Here is a 19,957-nt window from a genome sequence, read left to right on the forward strand (position 1 = left end):
AACAAGCATTTTGATACAAAATGAGCTATAATATATAGAATATATGTATTGTCAAGCAGGATTTAAACCCATGGAGTAGATATTCACCCACCCACCTCTGCAATCCACCTCCCTGCCAGGTGGTATCACCCATTCAAATCCTCTGTGCAAGTATAGTCCTGTGTAAACACATAACATTGTAAGGCATGTAAAGCCAAGATAGCTCCAAGAACATCGCAGGTCACAAAGTCATTAATTTACTCATTTTCTAAACCATGCACTTCCAGTCTTGAAAAATATAAACAAAAACTTGAATTTTAACCATATGAATGGATCAAAGGTGAATTTATGTTACTGTTTATTGACGTACAAACGTTCTCCCCTAGGAGCAGTTTCTGTGCGTATGTTTCCACTGTTGGCAGCAATGATGGCATTTAATTGTGTTAAATGAAGGTCAGTACAGTACACGCTACTCCTTTCAGCTGAGCATTTAAAATAAATGGTTCCTAGTGCGAAGTCAGCTTCATGTTGTCCCTGCAATCTTCAGGATGTGCATGAGAAGCAGAGAAAGGCCGGCCGACCATGCAGGACACTGCTGTTCAAAACAAAAGAGCTCAGTTTGTTACCCACCAATTCCTCCAATTATCACGACCCTTCCCCCGCCTAATCCTGACCTCTGCTCTTTAATGGGCCGCTCTCTGCTCTTCCCTCCAGCTCTAGCATTCCTGGAGTCAGGTCAGTCCTTTGTCCTCAAGAAATAAGACAAAATTAACCTCATTTACTTCCCAGTTTTCACCCATAGTTCTCTGACCTGAGCAGGTAATGTTTCACTGACAGAAAGAGGAACTCTGGAGTAACAGTCATTTTCAAACATGCGTCACTGTGAACACAAAGACTTACTTCTTACTTTTTGTGGTCTCACAATTTTATGTACTAGGGAAAAAAAAATGTTTTCCATATTCAACTTGTGGAAAAAGTGGTAACCACAGTCAGTGGTAAATGAGACCATTAAAACCACTGCAGCTCTGTTTGAGCATCTTTTGAGCTTTTATTTTGTCAAAGTGTTTGGCCACTTCTTGTATACCTGCAGGATGTATTTTATCTTAGCAACAAATCCATGGTGTGGGGACACATGCTTGGAAAGGCGGGAGAAAAAAAACTAACAGGAAATGATCTCACAAACACTCCCCCTCCTTGGATTTGCTTCCATTTTCCAGTTTAAGAAACAGAGTGAGTAATGCCGTCTGCTGCTTCAGAATCAAAGACAGCTCGACTGTTCACAGGCAACTGATACAGTATATGTGGTGTGTGTGTGTGTGTGCACGTAACCATTCATTAATCCTAAAGCAACCTGCTTGTACAATTGATCTTTGATCGCTCTGTGTAATCACAGCCTAATGTGAGATAAATGACAACTCAAGCTGGAGGCTGGCCTGGCTTGGAGAACAAACCAAAGATGGCACAGGATAGAGATTTTAAGATGGCCATAAAATTAGAGGGTGATGAAGCACTTAAGTATTGTATGTGGATGTGTTAGGACAAGATCGAGATACAAATATTTGTGGCATCTCACCGCTGTGTTGGTAGAATCTGGTAAGTAGTGCATGCTACAGCGTTTGAGAGGTGTATGTACACTCACCTGCAAGTTAGCGCAACATGAATGAGGATGACAGTGGTGCGTGAGAAGAAACCATGGGAGGTGTGGCTAAGGGGTTGTTCAAGGTCATCAGACTCTGACGAAAGCCGGAGGAATTTTAATTGCGAGTCAAGAGAGAGTCATGATCTAAACATTACCACAGAGGAGGACATTTTCACTAAAGTGACAGTAATGTATACTGACATCATGTAGATGACAAAGTGCACAAAACTGAGTGGCAACTTTAACAGTTTAAGTGACAGTATTGTATCTCCACCTCAAATGACCTTACATGAGGACTTTCTAGGTCACTAAACCACTCTGATTGGAGTTCCTGTGACACCCTTAAAAAGTAAAACAGGTCTAAACAGATGTGACAGCACAAAAAGCCTGGTTCATTGATATCTGGTTCATTGATCCTGATCATGGAACCGTGATCATTCATACTTTAAAGGCTTTGAAGAAATTTCTATCGCCATTAACAACGATACAGTAGTTCTAATTGTTTGGGCACCCCCATCACCCCCTCAATTATGTGTGCAATCTGGTTCTAATCCAAAACTCAGTGGGGTAAATGAGGAACCAGCACAACATCACTGAGCCAAATTTTCATAAATATCAGTCAATTACGATGTGAGACATGGATTTTTGAATTTATCAAATTGATCCAGAATCAGTATATTGGGATCTTCCATGGCATAAGATGTATCTTTGGTTAAAATTTGGTAGAAATCCGTTCAGTACTTTTTATGTAATCTCACTTACAGACAAAAAATACTTAATACAGTCTACTGCTGGTGGTCATTCATATATAATAATGTGTATAAGTCCCTCCTTCGTCCAATAGACATCTATACAAATGGAAACGATTGCCGAGTGCGCCCAGCCAATAGGCTTGGACTTCCTGTTTTTGAGACAGTCAATCAAAGTGAATGCGGAACTCTGCACGGAAACAAGCCCGCACGTCACAACAGCAAACAGGTAAATATGATTTTGGCTCTTACCTGACCCATAGACCTATATCAATGCAACCCGATGCGACCTTATTATGTTCCGCGATGCGTGTGCAGAACAGTAGAGGCGTGGCTTCTGGTAGATTGCAGATGCAGGGGGAGGAAGTGGAGCTGTTTAGGGCGGGACATCAATATGTTTCTTAGAAACTCCGGATATCAGCTTTAATACGCTATTTTTTATTTATCTGCTGCTGAAACTGTACAAATGTCACCTTTGTGGGTCTAATAAATGTTATCTTCATCTTTAAATACCTTATCACACAGCACCAACATTCTTGAGGTTGAATCTTGTGCTTCAAATTTAAGATACATTTCTAAATCCATTCTTCTTAACATATTTTGCTGCTCTATTAGGAAAAGGCATCTGATAACAGATACCATAGCCTGGCCAAGAAATCATTCAAAGGTGAAAAAAAAAATGTGTTATGACACTCCAACCCACTGATTTGTCAGAGGATCATTACATCACTAAAATGTGGCGTGTAAGCATAATCAAATAGTGTTCAAAGGGAAAAATATGGTCAGCACCATTTCCTTGACTTCTTCAGCAGTCATGTACCACTTGTCGTGACAAACACATGGGAATGTTAAAAGACGACCTTCAGGAACAGTTTCAGGAGCAAAATGTTTTGGAATTGATTGTTTTCTTATCTGTGGTTTGCGATGGAAAAATCCGCTTGGGAAAGTTGTGCTTTTGTTATCTCTCTATTCTATTCTGTTCTTTCCTTCATTTCCACAAACCCACTGTAGCCAATCTGGATTTCCTATTGAAAAAGAGGTTTGATAAATCTGAATGACTTATGGTGGGGAGAGTGGAACTATATTTCAATCTTAGAAGAGTTTGCATAGTCTCACTTTTGCCCGAATGGCTTTTCTAATCTATTTTATGATTTTATTATGACTGTACAGTAGATATCTATGTTTATTAGGATTTATACCTGAGGGTAAGATAGGCAAACTAAATGAATGGATTGATTGTTAAAAGGATCGTAAAAGCATTCTTGGCAGACAATAAACATAGAGTGCTACACATAGTCCACACACCACACCCAGGTACTGTTTTTGTCAGATTCTCAAATCAAAGGTGGTTCAGTAACAACAAGACATACGCCTTTTTTTTTTTGAACGCATCATTATGAATAATCAATAACAATTTGTTGTAGCTTTCTTCACATTAGATCAATCATTCATAAAGATTGAGAGTGTGATAGCCCAAGGGTTAGGATTGAAATATAAAATACTTGCTAAATGTTCACGTATAATGAATTATGACATTTTCCTGAATAATTAAATTCAGATTTTTTTTTTCTTGATTTTGCCTATCCTTGCTTAGGTGATTCAAGTGCACATTATTTGAATCGCTATATTTGTAGGACTAATTATGTTGTAACCTTTGATCGGCCCAAAACTTATGCATCTCTCTCTCTTTAAAAAAAAATCTCAGTCTTACAAGAACGTAGTTTGAAAGTAAGCTATTTCTTGTTCAAATCCTTTTCATCCAACATCAGTGGCTGACCTCACGATAATTATAGATTTTTATTTTTTATTTTTTTTTAAATAATAGTAGAATAGTAATTGTAATAGAATAGTAACCTACTTTTTGAAGTATAGTTAATGACTAAACATCTATAAAGTTTATGTTTTTATTTTCGGTAAATGTAACACTGACCACTGATCATGTGTGTATGAACAGGAACATCTGTCCACACACTGATAGAAGTGTTAAAAATAGAAAGCAGGAGTGGCCGCTTGTTTTTTACTGACATGATTATTATTAGTATTTATTTATTTATTTTGCGTGTAACATGACACCCCACCTCTGCAGAGAAAGGGAGCTACGACAAAAGACGCCTGCCTCTAATTGTAAAAAAAAAAAAAAAAAAAAAAAAAAATGGATGTACTCTCAAATTAAAACCTCTCCATTCAACACAAAAAATAAATATAAAGCCACGGAAAGATTTTAGTAAGTTTGTTATTGACAGACTTCCATCCATTGCTTTGGCTTTACCTGAAACAAAAGCTTAAGTGGAAGGCAGCGGAAAAATGAACCAGGCTCTCAGCGCTTTAAAGAAAACCGACAAATCAGCGCAAAGACAACCGGGGGGCGGGACGTCTGGTGCTGACTGACAGATAGCTGCACCAATGAAACACCAGAGCGAGGAGCATTAGCCAATCAGAGGCGACACAGAGCTGGGTTTCTAACGAGAGTTGGTTTTCCCCGGGCTGGAGAGAAAAGCGGAGACGGGCAGACATCATTCCCCTCTCACCGTCTGTGGAATATACACGGAGACGAGGAGAAAGGACGTACTTTCACATTCCTTTTTTTTTCCTGCACTAACCAGTAGGATAATTGCCTTACAGTAATCTGCTGATTTAAGCATGGCCGACACAGCTGTTGAGACGCCTGCAGCCGCTGAGGTACCAACCAAGGTGCGTTTTTATTTCAGCTTTTCTTCCATGTTACCGACCCTTGTTCCTCTCACACGGTGGGAAAAGTTAACACGAGCTAGTTTCCACGTGGTCCTGTCGACTCCGCTTATAATTCAATTAAATTGTAGATGTTATTATAACTTGGGGAGAGTTTGAGCAATTAAACTGGCTCATGTTTGATTTAAAAAAAAAAATATGTATCTATATATCGCCAAATGTGTTATAAGGTTGAATTGGTTAATGTGTACGTTCATGTAGGGGTATGAATTGTGTTTTTGTGCGGTGTGTGGTGCTTTTTAAGCGTGTTGTAGGAGCAGACAAAGCGTCTGAAACGGTCCAGCTGGTGGAGCCAGTGTTGCTGCTGTGGGCGGGAAGACGCCGCATGTTAGACACTGGCTCATTATGCAGCACTCACCGTTTCCACTCGCTTTATTCCAACATTTAGCCTCGACTCTCTAACTATTATGTTCCACCGAGCTTTTCTCATCCAAACTGGAAGCCTGCGCGCCGAGTAACTAGTCCGCGCTGAAGGATAACTGTGGGCTTTTATTTTGTAGGAGTTGAATCAGAAGAAAGAAGTGGAGGTGGAGAAAGAGGGGGAGGAGAAGAAGACCGACAACGGGGACGCACCTGCCAATGGCACCGTAAGTGTGGAGCAGAAAACCCGGCCTCATGGCCTTTTGTCCTCGGAGCCCCCCATCATGCAGGTGTCCATGCACCCTCCACCACCACCACCACCACCCAGCTCCCATTCAGCTGCTAACCCTCACTGCGCTTTGTTTGGCCTCTGAATTGGAACAAATGATTGCAGAATCAAACTTTTGGACATCTTCAATGGTGTCCTACAGTCTAGTTTCTAATCCTCTTTACTAAGAAAGATGTTTACACACACACACAAATATAAGTGCTTAACTAAATGTTTTCATGTTATTCATCCAGGATTGAATGAGAACTATTGCCACAGTGGTAGCTGTTTTGGCTTCTGCATCTTTTACTGAACTGACTCTTCGCTGCTTTCATTCAGAATGGTGCTGATCACGATGACAAAGCAAAGGAGGCCACAGAAGAGGAACATAAGAATGGAGATGGTAGGTTTGGGCCAAAACTAATTTTATTGTAAATTCTTAGACATTTCCCACAGTATTTGTCTTTAATCTACCCAAAAGCTTCTTTTGGGTTTGACCTTGTTTTCTAAACCTCTGTCTTGGAAAAAAAAATCTTGATTTAATGACATACGCTTTAGTGTTTACTTCTGAAATGGCAATTCTTCACAGGCAAAGAAGAGGAAGCGCCTCCTACTGAAGAAACTGATGCACCACCTGTGAAGCGTGCAGCTGAGGAGGAAGAGGTGGGTTGGGTTTTGGGTCACTAGTATAACGCTGCACTTTGACACGTCTGCGTCTGTCTCATCTGTGCTGTTTGCTTGTGTTTAGGAGAAAGAAGACACAAAAAAGCAGAAGACCGAGGAGAACGGAGATTCGAAAGAGGCCGAAGTAAAGGCTTAGGTTGTTGCCTTCCAGTTGTTTACAGCACTGTCTAACCAGCCTGGTCAACATCATTTTGTAGAGCTTGTGCTGTCTGTATCTTTTGAAAGAGATTTGTGTTTTGTTTGGTTGCTCCCATGATATCACATTGCACTGGAGTCTTGAGACATGGTGGCCCTGCATCCTCTGTTTTTTTTTTTTTTTTTTTTTTTTTTTTTTTTTACACGAGATGTTATTTATTGGTCTTTGAAATGAGCTTATTTTCCTACTCGTGCAAATTGGGCCACGTTATGAGATCAGTTTATTTCATTTCCTGAGGTTTTATATCAGTGTGTGTGAGAAGCACAACCTCTATTATGCCAGTGCTGACCAGGTTCAAACATACAGGCAGCTGCTCACCTCCTAGTCTCATGTCGACCTCTCAGATACACTTAAAGGACCAAAGATAAGTTTTAAGCAGGGGCTAATAAACAGCATATAGCATTATTGGTTAAGATGAAATGATTTGTTTGAGCTGCTACTTATGAATCAGCTGTAACATAACAGATGCTGCAAAATGACTAAAAGGGACAATAGTCTGCGCCTGTCTTACAAGATGGATTAACCCCTGTTCTGTGCAGGCAGGATTCAGCATTGTTAATTAACCCCTCTTAAATCTTAAAGCTTTGGTCATTTGTTCTGTATGCATTCCATGCAAATTTGTACCATTTCGACGTTGTCTTTCTTACATTTTCAACAAGTTTTATGTTATGGTTGGGTAGCCCAGGTTAGTGTACAAGACTGCCTTTTTCAGATCCAAATGGCATTCAGTCACTTCAGCCAGTGCTTTGTATATTCTGATGAACAAATAAAATGTCTTTTTACTTATGTCTGCTCTGTGTGTTGCATGATAATTGAAAAACTGATTTACTGAACCAGGGTTTCTTAAATAGATGATGTCACTTGACCTAATTCTCCCTAAACATGGAAAATGGCTGGCAGATGCTGGAATAATTTTACTTACTTGGTAATGGAGCCCACGTCCAACTTATTGGAGCACTATCGCCCCCTTGTGGTGTAAAACGATATTACATCCTCAAATTGGAGACTACTAAGCTGCATTGATTTTCTTTTTTCTTCTATTATATAATATAAATTGCAATCTTTGAGTACAAAAAGCTTTTATTTATTACACTTGTCTATTTGGGCTACACTAATTTAACCAGTGGGAAGTATTTTATTTTATACACTGTTGGGATCAATGATGTGACACCTAAATATTCTGTCCAACTGCTTTTTTTTATATATATAGTTAAAAGGTTTAAATGTATAAACAGATGCCAAATATGTACTAACTTAGTATTTTTTTTTAAAGAAAATTTTACTTGGTATATTCTGTTTTCTTTAATGTTGCCCTAAATCTTTTCAATTTTATTTTCTGCCATGTTTCAGTTATGTTATTGTCCTGTATAAGACTTGAAAGTATCATTTATTTTCTTTATATTCATGCAAACCTTGCCCAATGTTACCCATTCTATGAAATATTCAGTGAAATCCTTATAGGATGGATAGAAAGTATATTGAATAGAGGTATGATGAGTAATGATTAGCTACTTAGCATATCATTGACCCGTTAACCACAAAAGTTGTGCTTTAAATTTAAAACAGTGATATACTAAAACTGACTGCACTCAATCTCATATCTGATAAACCTCATGTTTGAGCAAAATTTTAAACACCTTTTTACCAAAAAGCTAACCAAAGAGTATTTAAACTTGGCGTTTTTCTTGATTATTTATGATTTTACATCATAAATGCAGTTGATTGGATTTCTGTGACAACAACCAACTACAAAACAACTTTAAATGTATGTGCATAACACTCCCCCACCACATAACACAGGCACTGTACTCTCAGTGGACAATCACCATATTGTAGTAAATGGCCTCATTGTAATGGGTGGGCAAGTGCATATTGACAACAACTGACACAGAAGTCAAACATGGCAAAATGATCATTTATTCTAACTAAACCCTGATCAAAGTAGCTTTTACAGTAACACTGCTAGTGAGCAATTGGTGGAATTATAATGTGTGTGTATGTTTTTTTTTTTTTTAATAACACGAGCTGCAACAGTCACTGTTTCCTCAGAAACAGTAGCATTGTGTGCATCCATTCTGTCCAGGAGGTTTTAAAAGTAGGTAATTACAGACACTGCTTAGGCACCAGAGTGTCGGAGTGCTCAGTCTGTGAAACATCACGCTGGATTTAAACACTGAAATGGATCTCCCATTACAGCCATGAAGTCGGGCCTGCAAAGAAAGCATCCTGTATTCAACTGAGCGACAAGATGTACAAAATAAATGATGAGGCGTCTTTAAAATGACACAATGTGAGGTTGGATATTACAAACGTAAATTAATTACACTTATTTAGTCGAGCATGATGGAGCAAAAGCCAAGTATCACAAGCATGCGCCCTAAGATGACCATAAGCACTTGCTGCTGGCTCTGTAAACCCCCAGTCAGTCTCTTTTAAGTGCAGTCCACCTTCAGGGTTACCCATAGTTCACATGAGTCTTCTCTCTTTTTGACGCTCTTCTGTTTTGCTGCCTTTCCGACTCAATGCTGAATCACACCCCAGTTTCAACTTCTCCTCTTCCTGATAATGACAAGAATCACTGTCATTATTACAATGGCATGGCCAGGTGTAGGCTGACAGCTCAGAGGGCTGCCCATGGCTTAGTGAGGGCCCGCACAGAAACTGCCACCAGTACACATTTCTCTGTGTTTTGAAAGCATGTCTATAAATGAATGTGTGTGTGTGTGTATGTACAGTATATATGCAGCCATTCCTGGGACACGATTATTTGTTTCCAGCACTAAAAATGCAAAATCTGGGATAGCATGCTGTGTTTAACAATCAAAGTGATCTCACCGTCTGGAAAGTGTTGTTTTCATTGGCATTTGTTAAAAATGTAGAAGGCATGAAGTCAGCGTTGCTCTGCTTCACAGAAAAGTTTGAGTATATGTTGCAATTTTATTTTATTTTTGGTAAAAAAAAAAAAGAAAACAAACAAAAAACCAAAAACGAATTAATGAAAGAATAAGGAAAACCCTGGCAAAGGTGTGATGCTATGGTGTGCTAACTCAGAGAAACAGGCTGGTAGACATTCTCTTGGCTTTTAAACTGAAACCAAAATTTCAACACAAGTGCTTCATGCAGACGTTAAGTTACAGTTAATGTGGTTAGGCCTTCATGCTGTTAGCAACACTTTTATCTGACTAAAAAAGGTTGAGAAAAAAACTACTTTACACAACTGTAAAAAAAAAAAAAAAAGATGCTTAAAGAATAACTAAACCCCAAAACCACTTTTACAGTATCTGCTGAATACAAATGTATTTGGGTATGAAGTAGTGCTGTTGATGGATCCTAGTCCAACTTTTACCATTTTAGTAAAAGTATTTTAATTTTGCGTATTTAGTTGTAAAATGTCAGAGTGACGGCCCTCTAAGAGTTGAATGTTGGCTATTGCAATTGAATTTTGCTGAGACAGATTATGATGCGTTATTTTAACCATCATGCATGTCAGGGAAAGATCCTTTCTGATCCTTTCATCACACGCACAAAACACATCTACATCCAGTTGGTCTAATTTACAGCAGTTTATGTATTATTTAAAAGGTTGAAACCCTAAATAAAAAGAATTCAAAATGTTATGTTTTGCGTGAATTTAGATTTATTTATTTATTTTAATTTTCTGTTTGTTTTTTAATTGTTAATATTGTGTATTGTGTTTTGATCTGTTTTTGTATACTGTATATCCTCTTGCGGTGGTTTTTCTTTTTAATTAACAATTAAAAACACCACAATAACAGTCACATTCTTACAAGTGTACTATTGAAATATTTAACAAACGTCGTATGGTCAGTTACATTCAAATATTATGTCCCAGGAGCTCTGTTGTAAAGATTGCGAGTAAAGGAAATGATGTAGCCTACGCGCATGCATTGAAAGGATCCGAAAGAACCAGGCCCGTGAAAGGATCGGGTACTGACAGTGTGTCACCAACTTTCACTCTTGGCCCCGCCCTTCCTATAAAAGCTGAGAGGTGGGAGGAGGGTTTCCTCCAATCACAGCTCGACAATGCTCACGGAGCAGCTCCATGCTCCGCTGCGGTGATGTTTTTCACTCTGTGCTTCTATAAAGAGCAGATTCCGCACTAATCAGAGGGTTCATCAAGCTATACGTGTGTGTACGGACACATCACGTGTGTATTCCCATCTGTTTCTGCGTGTGCGCAAACGTGCGTGTAGTTCTTGTTGCGTGTGTGCGTCTTCTTGTGTTTGTGTGAGGTGGCGTTCCAGCCCTCTGCTCAGCCATGAGCAGGGATGTTTTTTTGTGTGTGCGCGGGTGCAGCTTCACATGGGGATTGTGTGTAGTGTATATGAAGCAGTTGATCACAGATGTCACTGCAGTGCTGCCTGACTGGGCCTGTCTTACTTGGAGTCAGGAGTGACACCCATAATCAAGGCAGTTTTTGAATTTCGCTCCTAGTGGCAGGTCAGCGGAAAGCAGGGGTTTAGTTACTATTTAAAAACAACTCATCCTGAGCAATTCTCAAGCTAATCAATCAGTCACACACACACATGCAGGCATTATAAGAGAGGGCACACACTCATCTGCAGAGAAAAGTGCATGAGCTTGGGCACACACACTGTAAGAACACACTGGTACTACGCACATTTAGAGCAGTGGCCAATGTCTGTCCGTCTATCTGCCTGGATCTGAGTAGAGCAGTGGTGTAAAACAATAACTAGCATTGTGCTGTACAGTGTGTGGCAGGGTGTGAAGGTCAACATGCTCGGAAACCGGGCGACCGTGTGAGCCGTCGACTGTGAGTGAGTGAGTGTGGAGCTCGTCTACATGTGCACCAACAGTGGCTGGGTCTCGCTATCGGGGGGCTCACCCTCAGTGGGGGGCAGCTGGTACACCACGCAGAGAGAGGAGTACACGCAACCCACGAATGACATCAGGCTCGCAAAGTACATTACTCCCTGGGCCCCGCCCACCAGTGAGGTCAGAGGTCCCATCGCCACAGAGACCAGAATCTGAGCCAGGAAGTATTGACAGCTGAGCAGAGAGATGTCCACCCCCATCCCACGCCTGGTCCCTTCCTCTGAGGAGCCACAGAACTGAAACGCACAAACAATGAGTTTGGTTATGGCATCAATCCTCGTCTGACATTAGGCTGTGTACTTTGTTGTTCCTACATTAACATGAATCCAACATTTTATCTCAGCTTTACAGATGGGAAACAAAAGCAGTGAACGCACCATTATCCAAATATGACATAATATGGCCCATAGCAGTACTCGTGTGGATGTGTAGTGCACGCTTACTGAGGAATTCATATTCTGTGTCCTTTCTTTTTTTGACTTTTGGGGACTGTGTGTATAAATAATATATGTTGTTATAGGCCTGATTAATCGGTGTAGCTGATTTATTGGGCCGCTTTTAGCTACCACCCATTAATCGGCATCAGCCAATAGCCCGGCCAATTAATCACTCAGGTTATAAAGGTTATGCAATTTGAGCAACTTGAGTTTTACATTATTTTTTTTTATACAACATATTTCAGAAATACAGTTTGTCTTTTCTTATTTATCAGTGGCTTTATAGTCTTTATATTGACAGTGTTACAATTAAAGTTCCTTATTTTACTTTAGTAGTGTTTTGCTTTCTTTTTTTTTAATCATATTTTGGGTGTTATAAGAATGTTCATGTACAGTATATGTTGTGTGTATATCAATCTTCTTTGGTCATATGTCATTGGCAGATACATCAGATATTATTTTTTCTTTTTTTAATTTAAACCCCAATATTGGTATCAGCGTCAGCTTTGTTTCTTATACTTATTTTTAATTGATAACTTTTAATCACAAAAGACTGTAAAAACTGTTAGAATATTTTATGCCAATAAAGTATGTTACACTCTCCTGAAAAGCTTTCATGTTTGTTTCTGCGCATGTTGTTTCATAAATATAGTACTTTTCTATTGTGGACCTTTTGCCAGTAAATAAACTATAAGCATTAGCAGTTAGATTTGAACAAGCAATCACGTGGTAAGAATGTGCACAAATGCCAATTGTGATCCTGCTATTAGCCTCTAATCCTGCCCAACCAAGTCATGCATTATTATTAGGATTCTTTTACAAATTGAAAATCAGACTTTTTCTCAAATCCAAACACTAACCTGAGGGCTCTGGTAGTATTCACACAGCAGAGAGTAAGGCAACGTACATAGGGAGGAGAACAGCACCCCGTAGGTCACACACAGTGAGAGAACCACATAGAGGTTGGTGGACAGCGTTGCAAGGCCCGTGCCTAAACCAAACGCCAGATAAGCAAAAAAATACAGAGTGCGAAGAGAAAAACGCTCCTCCAGTTTCTCTAGTATGGCTGAAAGCAAAAGAAGACAGAAAAACCAAGGTGAGAAGTATTTTCAATCATTAAAACAGCTTAAAAAATCACACATGATGTAAGAACAGGTGCTAACCTGAGTAGAAAGCAGCACTGAATGCATAGATGCACATCCCCCAGCAGCCCATGTTAACGCCAGCATTGTAGCGCTGGTACGCCTCAGAGTCGTGGGGTGCTTTGGGGTCTCCTTCAAACACAACCTCGCCCATGAAGTCAGTGTAGAAAAGCAGCATGCCCTCAAAGGACAACCAGCCTAGAAAACCAGAGGAAAGAAATGAATCCAACGCACACGTATACGATAAATAAACACATTGATGTTCACGTGATGCGGTTTTTCTCACCCAGAAAATGGTTAGTGCATAAACTCCGTAGAGAGGGAGGCATTCTGTAGATGGCTATACACAGCAACTTCATTGACATTTGGGATTCTCCAGTTTCCGCATTCTCACTTAGATCACTCTCATAGCGCACACCGTTCAGCAAAATGTTAGCAACCTGCTCAGAAGAAATAAAGAAGGACATGTAATGGCTTTAAAAACGGCTTGTGGCGACTAGCTTAGGTGATTATCGGAGTATGTGTATGACCTGCTGGCTGAAAGTTACAGTCCTCCTACGTCCATTTTCCAGACCAACTATCTGGGTTGCTGTGGGTTCCTCCATCAGTGCAAGACTCTGAGGTCGCTTTAGGATTCCAGCAGTGGAGCCGCGGCGTGACTCCACACTGGGCTGAGCTCCAGTGGAGACCTGAGATGCTTTACAAGAAGGTGCATCCCCCTCATGCTGGAGTTCTCCTGCCTCTTGAGCATCCTCAACAGGATTCCACCTTGTGTTGGCCTGAGATAGTCCTGCAGGATCTTGCCACTGTGTGGACTCTTCAGGAGCAGGAGAGTCTCCAGGTGGCAGGGGCACAGTGGTGAGATTTGGGGCTGGGGACTGTGGTGTCTGCTGACCTGTGTAGCAGTCTATGAGCACGCTGTCAATGTAGGAGGTCCCTAATGAGGAAGCAAACTCATTGATGCCAGTGAGCGAGTTGTCCCGGCTTATGAAGCTGCCGTATTTTGGAGTAAGAGGACTGAGGGGGGATATGGGGCTGGTCAGGCCAACACAAAGTCTTGCATTTGCACTGCAGGAGTGGGCCATGGGGTCAGAATTAGTTGGGTGAGAGTTTGAGAAACTGTAGCGATAAAGGCCTTCTTCATCTTCCTCATCCAGTCGCAGAGCCGTTCCAGGGGCAACAGGAGGAGAGGGAGGAAGTGGGAGGCAGGGGCTTTTCAGATGGTTTTTACCGGAGTTTTTGTTGGGCTGGCTCTTTGGTAAGGGCCGTTCAGGAATACTCAACAGAGTCATGGCTGTGGCAAACACCAAAGTGATACTTGTAAACATGTATATCACTCTCAGCTGACCTCCCATTGACCTTCCAAATTGTGTCTGGTCCCAGTTGATGCCACCTACGATGTAGCCAAAACCACCTCCAAGTCCTGTGTGGAAACCAGTAGAGGGTGAGAAACAAGTCATCAGCTGAATGCTAGATCTTACCTGAAGGTGTTCGCCTACCTGCTAGTAACGCATGGATGTTGAGCCCTCGGTCCTGATCCTCTGGGCTGCACACATCCATCATGTAGGCATGACTTGGGTTGTCAGCTGAATCAGCACTAAAGTCCATCAGAACTACGCCACACACTGTCAGCACGATTCCCCATTTGTGATTAGATGCTGTATCAGCCAGGGCTCCTCCCATGTCCCGACCATTCAGCACAAGTGTAAGACCGACCAATGCGCCTGTGAAAGAAAATGACAGAATTGCAATTTTACAACAGATAGCATGTACGACCATTTAACCATGAGCACCAGCGCTCACAGGGCCCGCTTCCACAACAGCTACTGTATTTCCCAACTGCTGTTATGTTTGTTATTGTTAAAGAGGGCAAATACCTCAGCACTCCACCCATTGAGAAACTGGAAAATGTATCTACCACGCTGGACAATTCACCTCACTTTCTCCTATTTGCAACATGTACCTTGAGGTTTTTGTTTTTTTTTGTAGAGTATACTTCTGTTTTGTCCTTGTTTTGTACTTTCTACTATTATACTGTCTTGGCTGATTTGTTGTTTCTCATTTTTCCATCTGACTCAGGGACATGCACAAGAATTCTATTGTACCTGTTCTTTTTAACTTGTCCATATGGCAATAAAGTCTATTCTATTCTATTCTTTACTTTCAGACCGTTGAACAACAAGCTTTACCACAGGCTTCATGCACAGACTATTAATTATATGATATTCTGTCTCATTTAGGTAAAAAATCTGTTAAAAACGTGTTTTTTTCTTCACTTGCTGCATACCTTGTGCTAAAATCAGAAACAAACTCCTGGAGAACACGTAAATCTATCAAAAACATTCCACAGATAAATTGCGATTGTCTTTCACTGTGGACTTTGTATGTTCTTCCATTTTTCATGCTATGCCTGCCTGCTGCCTCAATCTCATCCTGTATTTGGGTCCTCCACCACCACATCTCCACAACAACACACTTTGTCTTTATTTTGGAGGAAAGGGAAACATTAACAGGCAAAATAAATTTGTGAAAAGAGTTTTTATTAATTCTTTATTGGAAAAAATAGAAGTTATACTAAAGCCTAAAGAGCTAAAGACAACCTGGAAAAATGCTGTCTCAAACTTATCCCTGTATCTTGAACATGGTTCCTAAGGTTTAATCCACAAACTCAAAAAGTGCAACCAATGCAACCTTCATGTGATTATTTTAATAAAAAATACTACTGTACAGTCTTCTCTGTAAAATATAGCTATACTACAGTAATTATTGCTTCCTAATGTTAGAAGTGTGATTAAATAGCTCTAGTATATAGCGTCAATTAAAGTTTCAATAAATTACAACGAAGAACAATATTTTATTGAGCAATATTATTATTAGTTGGTGGTAAATTCTTTTATAACAAAAAAGAATTGGTCAAAAAAAATGCCTAAAATGGTAACTAGGAACATTTTCCTATTATTTTTTAAATTGAGTACAAACGGCAGTGTGCTTCAGGACCCACTGGGGTACACTTACTCCAGGTTGGGAATCACTGGGTTAAAGGATGTTTGATTTATTATTTTAGATATTCTAGCTTTCATAGTCTGTTATAACTTTTATTCTATTTGTATTTATTCTTATTTCCTAATTGTTATAACTCCATCCCCTTAAGATGTTTGCTTTTACTTATTGTACATAAAGATACCTCTCTTTACTATTTAACCATCTGCACATTTCTTGTCTATTCTGCACACCCTGAGTGATCTTACTGAATTCCAAATCTAACAAGTACATTTCTCCATTGTGAGATCAATAAAGGATTATATTATCTTATCTTATTTATGTAAAATCATTTGTGGCTGAGAAAATGTAAAAAGTTTTAAAACAAAACCCTGATACTCAGAAAAAATCCCAACTATAACCCTGAAGGTTGTGGTACAGTTGAATAAGGGCTTACCTATGGCTAAAGCAAAGATAAACGGTCTCCTTCTTCCAAACTTGGATGTGCAACGATCACTCCATGCTCCAATGAGAGGCTGAACGAGGAATCCTTTAAGTCAAAATCAAGACAGGAACTTTACATATAAAAACACACTACTGTAGCCTACATTTAATGTCTTGTGCATCAGGTTATGTCTCTTTACAGCAGAGGTGTCAAACTCATTTTAGTTCAGGGGCAAAATACGGAGCAGTTTATTCTCAAGTGGCCCACAGATTTTATGAGGGAAAAACAGTAATTTCAACATTATTGTGCCCTAGTTTACACTTCCACGTATGTAAGAAACTGACAATATCCAAGCAGTAAGTGATAGATATCAGTACCAACAGGTTCTTCACTTTAAATTTCCTAGATTTTGTGACCAATTTCCAATTAAATAAGGGAAATATTATGTAAGAATTTGTAAGAATTTTGAGTTTTTTCGACTGTTCGATATTCAAAATGACTGCAATCGTGCGATATAAGCACCAGGAAAACTGTTAACCCTGTAAATATTGTTGGGTTTCATTTAGACGATGATTTGTGTTTTCTCTGTCAATTTTACTTTCTCCTGCAGGCCGAATTGGATGATCCAGAGGTCCGGATCTGGCGCCCGGGCCTAGAGTTTGACATCTGTGCTTTACACTATGCTTACCAAGAATGGGACTAATAAACCACACCAAGCTGTAGAACTGATCAGGCAGGCCCATCTGTAGGAGCACTGGGGTCACATAAGCGGTTTCCATGGCATAACTGAATTCAATACCAAACAGGATGCACCCATTGAAGAGCAACTCTTGGAAGGTACGTCTCGGAGGAAGCTCACTGAGGTCTAGCTGGTCCAGGGGACAGGGGGTGTTGGGGGGAGGGGGAGGCGAAGGTCGTATCAGCTTCCTGCGCTTTGGCTGTCTTTGGAAGTTGTTGGCTCTGTGGCTCAGGTGTCGGGTGGTGGATGTTGGGAAGCTTGCAGTTTTGGGGAGTGAGCTCCTCCAGAGACCTTCCTGAGTGGGTAGCCTCCATCCTGGACTGGCCAAGAGGGGGTCACTCGGGGTGCCCATGCCGGGAGACGACATCCCACTCAAACCAGCATGCAATGCAGCATCTAACAGGGGCAGAGGTGTAAAGAGTTCATATATATTCTAAGTACTGTTACTTGATTGAAATTGCACTCAAGTACGAGTAAGTCATACATAAAATACTAAAGTACAAGTAAAAGTAGCTCAATTATATAGTAGTCAAAGTAAAAGTTACTTTCACCTCCCACGTTTATTGTTGATAATAAATCTTGCCACAGTTCCCTTGCATACAGTAAACATCTCATGTATAAATTTAAAAAGGAAGAGACCAAATCTTGCAAAATTGGAACTTAATTTATTTTCCACAAAGTACAATTATTTTTTAAATAAAATAATACCAATTAATTTAATAATAATAAAAAAAAAAAAAAATGATCAGGCTCAAAGTAAACCTACATTTATGAACTCTAAAACTGAGAAAATAATCGACATTCAATGTTATTTTGGCGCCGTGCATTATGTTTAATCTGATTGATCGGCTATGATGTGATGCATTTGATTGTTGTCTGGTCATTTCATTTTATTGTAGTTTCACAATGTCTTGATCATTTTAAAACATAAAAATAATGATTTACTCAGTAATGGTTGGGTATAGAAATGTAATGAATGACTTTATTCTTTCAAAACGTACTTAAGTACAAATAAAATGACTGATTTAGAAATATACTCGGGGTGCACGGCTTAGTGGTTAGCACGTCCGCCTCACAGCACAAAGGTCTTGCGTTCAATCCCTGGGGTGGAGACTTGGGTCCTTTCTGTGTTGAGTTTGCATGTTCTCTCCATGCTGCGTGGATTTCCTCCGGGTACCCCGGCTTCCTCCCACACTCCAAAACACATGACTGTTAGGTTGATCAGAGTCTCTAAATGGCCTGTAGGAGTGGATGTGGGTGTTTGTCTGTCTGTGTGTTGCCCTGTGATGGACTGGCACCCTGTCCAGGGTGTACCCCTGCCTAGCACCCAGTGTGAGCCAGAGATAAGCAGAAATAGGACAAAGCGGGTCTGAAAATAGATGGATGGTTGAAATATACTTTAAAAAAAAAGTACAAGTACCCATAAATGCAACTCAGTTACACTAATGTGAGTACTTGTAATCCATTACTTAAGTTTCACCTCTGAACAGGGGTGACACACACAGATATGCTGGCATGATCCTATACTTGGTGTGTTTAGAGGTCATATGCATGGAGACAGACGTAGTGGAAGTGATGTTTGGAGCCTATAGTGCTACCAACAGGACACTGCAGTCATGTGCACTTCAGCGACGACCTGCACGACGCACTGTAACCAGTGCACATGCTGTGCGCAGAGCCAGAGCCCATGTGGCCAGCGTGGCTGCCTCCATCACAGCTCAGCACTCTGCGGCACGGCTCTCATGACGCCTGCTTGGATTTTAATTTTGCATGAGAGTGATGCTCAAAACCGGATGCAATGAAGCAGCTCTTCCCGCTTTATTTTATTTTATTATTATTATTTTTTTCTCAGGAAAAACGTGTCACATTTGCTCATGTTTGAAAATATAATCGACAAATATGATCGATATGCATCGCAGATGACATTAAACTCTTATCATTGTTTCCATTATTTACAATAAAACATATTTGATGAAGTCATCATCCATAGAGGGCCGGTGTGAATAGGACGGTGTGCTTTAGTGTTAGAGGATAAAGGCGTGCACAGTGAGACAGGAGAAGGATATGATAATTACCTGATGGTGGCTGCTCGTCATTTATTGCCTCTGACTGTGGTTATATTTAAAACGCCAAGCCCGAATGACAGCGATCATGATTGTTTTTATTTCCTTTGTTGTCATCCCCTCGCTTTTTCCTTCGTCCCTCTTCTCCTTCCCCCTCTTCCTCTCTCCCCTCCGCCTCATCTTCACGGTCTCTTCCGTGACGTCACAGCCTCCCCAACATCAGCACCGCCGCCACATTAGCGCGTGCACGCCCTATACCACACTGTGTGCACGGACTATCCGCGTGTGTGAGTTTATGCTTAGGCAATGTATCCCAATTTAACACATAGTGCTTATCCATCTTTTCAGTTTGTAGGTTCAGTATTGAGCACAAAAAAAAACCCCATAGTTTCCATAATAAGTTATTCAATAGTTTGACTTGCTTTACACGTGGTTTTAAGTATTTATGTTTGCTTTGATCAGTTGACTAAATTCATAAAGTATAGAATACTGTTGATATTCAGCTTTATATCTTCTTTCCAGAGGAGATCCATCAAACCCAATATCACATTTCCCAATAAAAATATGTGAAATTACCTCATTAAGCATAATGTCACGCCCTTATGCACTCATTTGACCATGATACTAAACTACACAATAATTTTTAAATGTTTTTTTTATAGGTATTGCTTT

General features: G+C 40.2%; 2 protein-coding genes across 3 annotated transcripts; one reads left to right on the forward strand and one right to left on the reverse strand.

Moving 5' to 3' along the window:
• Positions 1 to 4,830: 4,830 nt before the first annotated feature.
• LOC114463401 (prothymosin alpha) lies at positions 4,831 to 6,737 on the forward strand. The gene is made up of 5 exons (XM_028446942.1): positions 4,831 to 5,058; positions 5,616 to 5,702; positions 6,083 to 6,146; positions 6,333 to 6,406; positions 6,492 to 6,737. The coding sequence occupies exons 1-5, from the start codon at positions 5,008 to 5,010 to the stop codon at positions 6,561 to 6,563; spliced, it is 348 nt and encodes a 115-aa protein (XP_028302743.1). The 5' UTR covers positions 4,831 to 5,007; the 3' UTR covers positions 6,564 to 6,737.
• Positions 6,738 to 8,577: 1,840 nt separating this feature from the next.
• Positions 8,578 to 19,481, reverse strand: slc45a1 (solute carrier family 45 member 1). 2 transcript variants are annotated; one of them, XM_028447879.1, is made up of 10 exons: positions 19,298 to 19,481; positions 17,172 to 17,618; positions 16,496 to 16,588; positions 14,559 to 14,783; positions 13,590 to 14,482; positions 13,346 to 13,499; positions 13,081 to 13,257; positions 12,778 to 12,983; positions 11,491 to 11,716; positions 8,578 to 9,182 (listed from the first exon to the last, which is right to left on the reverse strand). In XM_028447879.1, exons 2-10 carry the CDS (start codon positions 17,587 to 17,589, stop codon positions 9,154 to 9,156), a joined length of 2,421 nt encoding a protein of 806 aa, XP_028303680.1. In that variant the 5' UTR covers positions 17,590 to 17,618; positions 19,298 to 19,481; the 3' UTR covers positions 8,578 to 9,153. The 2 variants fall into 2 exon arrangements, with proteins under 2 accessions (XP_028303680.1, XP_028303679.1); XM_028447878.1 differs by lacking the exon at positions 8,578 to 9,182 and having other exon boundaries at positions 9,908 to 11,716.
• Positions 19,482 to 19,957: the final 476 nt, after the last annotated feature.

This window comes from Gouania willdenowi, chromosome 5, assembly GCF_900634775.1.
Source record: "Gouania willdenowi chromosome 5, fGouWil2.1, whole genome shotgun sequence".
NCBI classification, from domain to species: domain Eukaryota; kingdom Metazoa; phylum Chordata; class Actinopteri; order Blenniiformes; family Gobiesocidae; genus Gouania; species Gouania willdenowi.